The 10,926-nt window shown below is 35.5% G+C and overlaps 1 protein-coding gene across 1 annotated transcript; it reads left to right on the top strand.

Moving 5' to 3' along the window:
* The first annotated feature begins 507 nt into the window (after nt 1-507).
* On the top strand, nt 508-9,601 carry LOC148276936 (hypoxia up-regulated protein 1-like). The gene is made up of 8 exons (XM_088233564.1): nt 508-642; nt 799-1,132; nt 2,960-3,105; nt 3,346-3,661; nt 4,355-4,571; nt 5,598-5,708; nt 6,662-6,898; nt 7,655-9,601. Exons 2-8 carry the CDS (start codon nt 810-812, stop codon nt 9,023-9,025), a joined length of 2,721 nt encoding a protein of 906 aa, XP_088089690.1. The 5' UTR covers nt 508-642; nt 799-809; the 3' UTR covers nt 9,026-9,601.
* Nucleotides 9,602-10,926: the final 1,325 nt, after the last annotated feature.

Here is a 10,926-nt window from a genome sequence, read left to right as displayed (position 1 = left end):
AGTTTGGTTTCTATTCTCATGGGCCAATGCAGTACCCTTACCCTATGCCAACTGCCAACACCAACAAGATCTAGTAGGTGTTAGGTGTTGTCTATGCATTGTAGTTAGATGCAGCCAAGCAAATGATGAGGAATTACTTTTGTAAAAAACACTCATATTATCATTGCCTTTAAAAAATCCTAAGTACATGATGTTCTAAAGTTAAGTACATAGACAAAACTTTTTTATGTCAACTTAATATTATTAAATCCTAAAATTCCTATAAATATTGTCTCAGCAGAGTTGGATATTTTTTTTTATTCCCATAAAATTTATAATATAATTCTCCCAATGCACCATCTGTACGTAATTAAATTAACTAACCTTAAATAACACGAATTAAATTACAGTGATCTGCATTATTAACCGTTATTTGGTTTTAACTACAGCTAACAAAATTGACCAATAGCAGCGACACGATGGATTATTTGCACCAATCGCCACGCGCCACACCAGAAACCTACCTTTAGGAATTCTCCAGCTGTCTCCTCATGTGCCTGACGTGGTTGCGGGCTGTCAAAAAGTGATGAAATTGTATTAAAATACCATCACATCGTATTATTTTTTAATACGAAATCATATTTACAATAACAGCAACCTAGTGTGAGTGATTTTACAAGTGGCTTATATTTATATATCAGAACAAAAGGCTGTCGAAAGTTTGACGTTTCATCCTGCGTTGTGTGAAAACGGCAATCTTTTGACGTGTAAAATATTGATAAATTCGGTTTTTTAATTTGCGGTTTTACTCATTTTCAGACGGCCTAATCATGAGTGTCTCCGAGAGGCTGTGGACTTTATTATTTTTGTGCTGCATCGCGTTTCCCGTCGTGAGACCGGCAGCTGTCATGTCCATCGATTTCGGTTCCGAGTGGATGAAAGTTGGTGTCGTGTCGCCCGGAGTACCGATGGAAATGGCTCTCAATAAGGAGTCCCAGAGGAAGACTCCAGCGGTTGTGGCGTTTAGAGATGGCGAGAGGACATTTGGTGAAGATGCACACACTGTCGGTCTGCGATTCCCTAAAAACAGTTATGCATACTTGCTGGATCTTCTAGGCAAGACTATCGATCATCCATTAGTACAGAGATACATGTGAGTGACATAATTTTTGTGGAATATTTTTAATTTTCTATTTAATTAGTCCCTATTCAAATATCCCCACTAAAATGTATTGTGGAAAAATTTAATTTTTGTCCTGTTGTGCAGTAGTGAGCTGGGGAGCTATCCGGCACATATCGCTTCTATGTATTTCATATGGTCAGAATTAAATTGCTTTAGTTTGGTGTGTCGTGGTGCGCCACAATGCAGTCCCGATCCGACGATTTACTCTGCACCAGAGTGATGGAATAAAGTGGCACGTCACAACACACCACACAATATGTTTATAGAAACATAAAGCAAACTAGGTAAACGTTATAAATGATCGATAAAAATGACAGAAGAGCCCTCAACACACTGCATCACTCCACAACACGAAACAACAATGTAGTCCTGCCTTAACTTACCATCACGACAGACCACTTCTCAACACAACAATATAATCCTACCTTTAAGTGGTTGCTGTTTCTTGATTCTTCAAAACGTGTGATGTTTTTAGGATCTTGAATTTATGAATTGTCTATGCCAATGGAATTAAACCTCAGCTTTTTTTTCTCCTGCAAAATTTTGCATCTACCCGATCTGCAGATTTGAAGATCTATTATTTTTAAACACTCCACACATATAAAATGTCACATGGAACCTCCAAAATATAAATTGTTGATTTTTTTTATTGGAAGAATCAATGTACTATAAAATAAAATTGTTTATGTACAGTAAAATTTTGCTTTAAACATGTATTTAAAACATTAAAAATAAATAAAATGCAATTAATGGTGACTAAGAAACACCAATTGGATTTTTTTCAATCTTAAGTTTCTATTTACAATCTGTAACATTCACTTTGTCCGGGCGAATGAAGAATGCAGTGAAATAGAACCGGAATCCTGGACGAACGTGTTTTATTTGATGGCTGCTCTCTATGGACTTTGGCACTTTCAGCATTTAATAGCTTACATGAAGTTGAGACGTATTCTACAAAGTGATTTAAATTTTCAAAAAAGTGAATAGTCACAGGGAGCTATATCCTGCGAATGAAGGGTATCTTCAACAACGATTTACCTAATATCTCCTTTTTTACATGCATTTCTTGTGGTTGTAGCAGCAAATTTACTTAATGCTCAAAATAAATTGTATTACTAATTCCAAATTTCATTCTGAAGTTTAAAAATATTCTAAAATGCAACGGAATTAAATGGAAGTAATTTTTTTTAGATACAAAATGGTATTTTATTTGAGTTTGGCTATTTATGTTGTGCGGGTTGTGAAACCAGGCTATACTTTAAATATTATATTTAATATATCGTCGGCTTTCTGGCACAAGTTGGTAACTACAAATTTTCGAAAAATGAGATGTCTTCTTAAAAGGCATCAAATGTCTTAAAGTAAATAAAAAAATCATTTTTTACGAATACAAAAAATAATATTTATAAAACTAAACTTGGGGTTTTATTTGATTTGTTGATTTGGGATGAGCATTTAATTTTAAAAGTGCAATATTTCACAACTAGTCAAATGTAGTTACCAATTTGTGCCCGAAACCCAAAGATATTATTATTTTCATTTTAAGGCAGCAGCTTAAAGCTGATATGCTTAAATCTATTTAACAAAAGTTAGTTGTTGGCATGTTTAAACTTTTCCAAAACAAATCTACCCATTTTTTCATGTTATTGAGACTACACATCAAGACCAGCTCTTGTGGCAGCCTATTCCAACCAACAACAATCCTATTGCTCATCAGGAAATGCTTCCGTGGGCTTAGGTTGAACCTGGTTTTCTCCAGCCTTAGACATAAAACCCTATTTTTCCATTTGTTTTCAGGAAACTGTTTCCTTATTATGAAATAACTGCGGACCCAGAAAGAGGAACACCTGTCTTCAAACATGATGAGAAAACTAGCTTTACTCCCGAGGAACTCGTCGCTCAACTTCTCAATAAGGCTAGCGAATACGCTCATTCTAGTACTGGTAATATAGTGTTCAAATTAGTATTTGAAAAATATGATATGTAATATTTACGTATAGTCTTTCGTGTCTGCTGCTTTGATACACAATCAGATATGAAATAAACCTAATAAAGAATCATCATACTAATTACTAGGAATGCTAATTGGTCTTCTAGTGGTGTTATTTCTTATTATTTTTGTAATTGATTCCGGAAACATGGTAAACATTTTTTTTTCAGTTTCTCAAATATAGTATTTCCAGGTCAAATAATCAAAGAGTGCGTCATCACTGTCCCCGGGTTCTTTAACCATGCGGAGCGCTCTGCCATGATGGAGGCCGCCCAGTTGGCAGACTTGAAGGTTTTGCAACTCATCAACGATCACACAGCCGTCGCTCTCAACTACGGAATCTTCCGCAGCAAGGAGATCAACGAGTCCTCTCAGTATGTGGCTTTCTATGATATGGGAGCCCACAGCACCAAGGTTTCTATAGTGGAATACAAAATGGTGAAGACTAAAGAGAGAGGTTTTGTAGAATCATATCCCCAGCTGCAAGTTCTCGGTGTTGGCTTTGACAGGTAAGATATAATTTCAAACAATATTTCCTTTAACCAATAAATCCAATTACTTCATTTGAATAAAAATAGGTAAATTGCTCCATTTCCTTATAAAATCCTTATAAATTCATTCTAATGAAAATAGTGAAATCACTATAACTTCTTTATTATTATTAGATTCTGCATTAGTTTAAATATTAAATCCATATATTATGCAGTCTCTCTGATCTATATTTAAAATGAATGAATTCATTGATAATTTTTATTGAAATTTATTGATTTAATTTCTAATAAATGAAACCGGTCGGCATATTAAATTTATTTACGTGATTTTACGCAAAGTAAACATAAAGTTTTTATGTCCAGGCAGATAAAGAACACAATTTTGAGTGTGAAACAGAAAAAGATCCCTGAACAAGCGTTTTTTACTCTATGGTACTCAGGTAAAAATCTTGAGAAAGGAAATCGAGTGGAGATAAGTCCGCCTCGTCGCCCCGCTTCCCTTTTTTGAGGTCCTGGGTTAGATTCCTGGCAGGGAGAATGTGAAATATCAGTTTAAAGGTGGCTCTACAATTCAATAAGCATAAGACTGATCATCTTGCCTTCCATTAACAAAGATGATCGAAATACCATCACTGTTATATTATTTAAAATGAAAAATCACAAAGTTAGCGTTTTAAATATTAATTTTATTTAAACGCTTAATTATTTCAGAGTACTGGGAGGCTTGGAACTTACCCTCCGTTTACGAGATCATCTTGCCAGTAAGTTTAATGCTCTGAAAAAGACACCAAATGATGTACGTAAAAATCCCAGAGCTATGGCCAAACTTTTGAAGGAGGCGAATCGTGTGAAGATAGTTCTGTCTGCCAATGCGGATCATTATGCCCAAGTTGAAGGATTGTTAGATGAACATGACTTCAGAGTTCAGGTATTACACATTTTAAAAATCTACTCGAATTTCACTAAACCAGATTCATAAGTTAATCGTTATTACTTCAATTTTTTAAATATTTATTTTTGTTATTTATCACTGAGATAATGACGAAATTCAGGTTAACGATTTTGGCGCCGACCCAACGGTATTTACTCAGTTTTTTGTGTTTATTTTCAAACAAAAATGCGTATTTAGAAACTGTACAATAGATTATGTATTGAATTCCAAAATCATGTTTGAGGAGTCAATTTTAAGATGGGAATAAAATATTTATAATGTGAATTGATGTTGCATGTTACTTCACCATGCTTTATATACTATTTATCACAATCAAATGTTTAAAATTCAAGCGGTCTCATAAAAAAGTGTTTAAATTTAGTAAATTGAATTACATTATCATAAAGTAATTGCTGATTCAATAAACAATATAAAAATTTACATTTTGTATAAAAAAACATTCTTATTGTTTCGACAATTGTCTGGGAAATCTGATATTGAGTAGGTGTTGCCACACATCAAAAAAACGCCTGAAAACTAATAGATTTAGGATTTAAGCTACAGTTACTAATAAATATTGTGGTTTCGATACAAAATGTCAGCCAAGGTCCTAGCACTTAGGAGAGGATGTAGGCTAGCAAACATGTCTGTACTCGCGTATTACATAAAATAGTTTGTTTTTAGTAAACATTACTTCTTTTTCTTTATCGTCCACAGTATACCTTGTTTGCCCATTTCACACCCTTAAGTTGTTATGATGTCATAAAAAGTTAATGCATTCCTTAGTTTCTTGTCATGTTATTTTATTTGTCTATTGTATGATTTACACAATATTTGTGAACTATTTATTTTTATTAATTTGTACATGTATTTTTGTCACACATGTTAAATTTGTTTTGTAACAAAATAAGTTTAGTAGGTACTTATGTTGTAAAGTTTAATTATTTGTTTTTAATGTATTCAATTTAATTTTTAAAAAATTGCACCTTTTATCATTGATGAAATATGTATTTGATTGAATAGGTAACCCGTGAAGAATTTGAAGAGATGTGCAGCGATCTTATGGATCGAGTCACTGCTCCGCTACACTTAGCTCTGAAGAATGCTGGCCTTTCTATGGATGTGTTATCTCAGGTAATTTCCGTACTTAAAATTTTAAGATTCAAAAAAATAAGTTACAACTCGAGTGTCGCCACTATGGCAGTACGAAAATTAATTTTTGATATCTAGTATAACGTACCTGTTACCATGTGTTTGCTGGTTCATCACCGACGTCTGCCGTAGTCAGACTTCCTGGCGTAAACGGGAGGCCAACCTCCCAGGTAGGGCCAAAAGGCAAAGCCGGAAGGTAGGGGCACAGAGGCACCGACTTCAAGCCAACCCCGATAGCCCTGAAAAGGACATTCCACCCTGTCCAAGTGGTACAGACAGGCGAAGGCAGTCAGCTGGCAAAGCGGAGGCGAAGACCGGAGAGGATAGAGAGAAAGAAATATAACGCGATGTTTACTTGTCAGAAACCAGATCTCAACTGATTCATTACAACAAACGTTCTCCCTTTTAAAGCGCTGCGAGTCAGGCTTGGCGGTGCGGGCCGTAACGCTGCGCCGAGTGGCTTGGAGTGAAGAGGGTCGTACTACCCTTACCACTCCAGGTTCGGTGTCCGTAATCTTCATGTCCATTCTATTCCTTTGATACCTATTTAGACTGATTATTTACCAACAAATTTAAAAATAAAATCCTTTTAATTGTAATTTTATTACTATTGAATTATTTTTTTCTCCGTGTGGTATTTTTTTTAAACAATCCTGGGCGCACACCAGGTTTCTGTGAACATGTTTTGCAAAATCGTAGTGTTTCTTCTTCCCTTTTTTTTGCATTTATTTTTTTCTTTGCTTATGAGAAAGGTTTTTTTTTCTCAAATAGATGGTAGTAATGGTTTCATTTTATCCTAAAATGTAAAAAAGTTGCCGCTTTTTTTATATGACAATTTATTTAGGCCTGTGGCTCATTTTTATTTCAGGCTGGTGACTCCCGCCAATGGAGTCCTTAGGGTTAATGTCACAATCTTATTTTATTGTGTTATTCAGGTCATCCTGGTCGGAGCAGCAACTCGGGTCCCCAAAGTTCAGGAACACCTTCAGAAGGTGGTGGGTGCAGATCTCGGGAAGAGCATTAACACTGATGAAGCGGCGGCTCTCGGAGCCGTGTACCGAGCTGCCGATCTCTCTATAGGATTTAAGGTCAAGAAGTTCAACATCAAGGATGCCGTCGTGTTCCCCATTCAAGTTATATTTGAGAGGGACCACGAAGGACAAATTCGACATGTGAGTTACATCAATTCATCACGTCATTATGCAAAGTAATAAGTTGTAAAATTTCCAAATAGCATTTTTACCAAGTCTTCAATGTTAAGTAAATGTGTACTGAATATTAATGTTTTAAAAAATAGTTCTTTCATGCTTCTGCAATCGCCAGAAAATGATTTTTTTTCCCTTTTTATACTCGGAAGTATTACTCAAGATCACAATAAAAGTGATTAAACTTCTTAGATTTTCACGGCCGTTAAGATGCACAATAAGTTTTTCTGGGTTATTATGCCGTGTGTCGTTCGTACTCTCTACCGACGTTTCGGATCGCGTTACAGCGTCCATCATCAGGGTTGATGTTATTTGTGTATGAATATGTGTTACGTTAGGTACTTAGAATTTTTACCGTAAAACGCGTACACGGTAAAAATTCTAAGTACTTAGGTACTTAGAATATGTGTTACGTTAGCGTAACACATATTCATACACAAATAACATCAACCCTGATGATGGACGCTGTAACGCGATCCGAAACGTCGGTAGAGAGTACGAACGACACACGGCATAATAACCCAGAAAAACTTATTGTGCATAATAAAAGTGTTGGATTCCAGTACCCCGATGGTAAATGTGTGGGGACATAGTTGTATGAAATGACATATAGCGTAGGGCAGTATGTACATAGATGACCTACTAATTTAGCAATGTTTAAATATATTTATGTAATTTTTATAATAAAAATTATTCAAAATAAAAGAAAAATTTTCCTTTCAGGTTAAGAGGACGCTGTTTGGTTTGATGAATCCTTATCCGCAGAAAAAGGTCATTACTTTTAATAAACACACGTCAGATTTCAGTTTCTTTGTAAACTACGCTGAACTTGATCATCTTACTGTTGATGAGGTCAGGAATTTGGGCTCACTTAATCTGTCCAAGGTCGACTTAAAAGGAGTTGCGGAAGCCTTAACTAAAAACCAGGGACCAAATATAGATTCTAAGGGAATCAAAGCTCACTTTGCCATGGACGATTCTGGTCTACTTAAACTTATTAATGTAGAATTAGTGGCTGAGAAAACTCTATCACCCGAAGAACAAGAAGATACCGAGAGCTCCTTTGCTAAACTAGGAAATACAATTAGCAAATTATTTGGATCTGATTCTTCTAAACCCGAAGCTAAAGTAGAAGATCAAGCGCCGGAAGAGCAAGAAGAAAAACCATCAGAAACTAATACCACTAAAACGGGTGATACCAACTCTACAGATTCTGCAGAAGCGAAGGCTCTTAAACCCAAAATCATTATCCTTAAAGAAACTATTGAGGCTTCGGAAAATACACTATCCGTGGCAACTATGAATGAAGAACAATTCAAGGCTTCAGTTAACAAACTAGTATCATTGAACAATGATGATCAAGCCCGCACGCGCAGAGAAACTGCGCTCAATAACTTGGAATCTTTTGTCATAGATGCGCAATCCAAATTGGAAACTAAAGAGTACACTTCTTGCAGTACTCCTGAAGAAGTTAAAAAAATTCTCAAATCTTGCGTAGAGGCGTCCGAATGGCTTTACGAAGATGGATCCGATGCAGCGGCTGAACAGTATGAAGAAAAGCTCGCAAATTTGAAAAAACTTACCAATGATCTATTCGGGCGGCACTGGGAACATAAAGAGAGGCCAGAAGTTTTAGCGGGACTAAAATCATTGCTGAATGCTTCTAAAACCTTCTTGGAGAATTCTAAGAAATTGACTAAGGAAACTAACCCAGAGAAGGATATCTTTACAGATGTAGAGGTGGCTGTTCTTACCAAGGCCATCGAGGATACAGAGAAATGGATGACAGAAACTGTCGCCGCTCAGAGTAAACTCAAGAACCACGAAGAAGTAGTTCTAACTATTAGATCAATAACTGAAAAGATGTCGGAGCTAGACAGGGAGGTTAATTACCTTCTTAATAAGATGAAGATATGGAAACCTAAGAAAACTATTCCACCCAAAGAGGAAAAAAATTTAAACGGAACTGAAGCAGAAGATGTGGTCATCGAGCCACCAGCGTCAGGATCCGGCGAGGGTCAGAATGATAAGAAGCCCATTTCAGAGGATGAAGGAGTTAACACGTCCGATGAAGATGAGCATAGTGAATTATAATCTTACGGGGAGTAGATGCAATTAATAGCTGTCCATTCCTACCATCTGTAAGCTGCCAAGTAGTAGTAATGTTCCGCAATTTCAATTTATTCGTATGAACTTTGTTGCGTGATAAAAACATTATTCTCTATGGTGATGCAGTTTATGCGTTCATATTTCACAACACAGTTTTCACTTTTTGTTATCTGTATTGCATACAATATTATACTAAAATTATTAAACAATGTGATCAACTAGAAGTATCTTTTCTATTAGAAGACATTTTGTGACTTTGTGTGGTCGATTGTGCGGTGTTCCGAGTATTCTATATCGGCGACTTTCCAGTGATTTTACGTTATTGTTGCAAAATGTATTTTGTATGGCAATCTGTTCTATTATCTCCTGTTATTTATTAAATTTTAAAAGGAGTTGAACTCGAACTGCTAATGTTTTGTGGATTTCTTCTCACTTGTGTAATATCGGCTGTTGAAAGGGAAATTTACTATAGTATAATGAATTAATTATTATTTAATGAATCGAAAAGGATGAAGTGTTTTAGTTACTTTGTACAAAAATGGAATAAATGTTTTAAGTAAAGAGCTAGTGTTTACATTTTATACCTTCTCTTGCACCATGTCACACCCCAGGAATAGCAGTGGCACAACTTTAAAACCTTATTTTTACAAGAGAGCGGTTACACTCACACACCCGCACTATAAATAAACTAACATTTATTCGCACAAACAAATCACTACAGTAGTTTGGGGGAATAGAGACGTTTTAGTTACCATATGCTTAAAGTGGCACCAACTGAATATGAGATGGCTTTTTTGCTATTGGGAGTTTATTTTACTTCATAATTAGTCATATTTATTTGTATATACCAACACTGGTTAACAACGAAACTTGACCGAACAGGTAACAAGGTAAAAAAGATTACTGTTGGTGTGTAATTTTTTACTCTGTTTACACTTTACTGTAAATCGCCAAAAAGTTACTAAAATATATTGTTTCTGACTTTTTTTTATTAAGTTTATTTTCTACTGTAGTAAGCATATTTCATACTTAACTTATTTCATACTCTTTGGACGCGGCTGTAACATATGTTGCTACCCGACGTTCCATACTAGATTTCCTACCGTTCAACGCGAATGTAAACAATGTTGTTATGCTGGCCTTTGGCGGCCGATAAAATCGTTAACTTCTACCCTATGACGTTTCAACTCTAATAAGTGTATAGGATATTTCATGCTACTAATGCCATCTACGGTTTAACAGTGAAAACTATACGTTTGTTTACTAAAAATCCAGATCTAAGAGATCACTTACTCGGGTCGCGAACCTAAGAATACAGTTTGAAATTCTGGCGGGTTCACTTCGACCAATAGTATCTCGCCGGGTTCTTTCCAGTAACTACGTCAGCGTAGCATAGTGCGCGGATAGGATATACACAGCGGTGAATATTTTGATTTGCAATTTTTTTAATACTTTCGAATTTTTATAGGTCCCTAATTAAATTTAGTTAAGTGCGTGACTTTACGAATAATTTTATCAAAACATTGCGTAGTGGTAAGTGTTTTTAGAGACAAACATTTCTTTAAAAAATATGTGTAACCGTTTTATAAAGTACGTTTTTACTAGAAAAAAAAACTTATTCAGTTTTATCAACAGTGTTTTGAGTCGGTCGAAATTTTTGTAGACAAGAACTGGAATAAACCCCTTAGGGAGCTGTTAATATGAACATATTACAACAGAGATGGAGAACATTTTAGGGAAGGGAATATAGAAATATTCAATCAAAAGCAGCCGCGGGAATGGTTTGATAAGAAATCACAAGACCGTCACCCCCAGAAGGTTAATTTAAACATTTTAGATACGTTTTCCAATGGCTTTTGAATATTTTTCAATTTGGAGACGAGAAG

The sequence above is a fragment of the Micrasema longulum genome, unplaced genomic scaffold (assembly GCF_059751315.1).
Source record: "Micrasema longulum isolate JH-2025_06_02 unplaced genomic scaffold, ASM5975131v1 h1tg001123l, whole genome shotgun sequence".
Taxonomy (NCBI): Eukaryota; Metazoa; Arthropoda; class Insecta; order Trichoptera; family Brachycentridae; genus Micrasema; species Micrasema longulum.
Note: the sequence above shows the minus strand (reverse complement) of the source record. Positions and strands in the feature narration are given on the sequence as shown.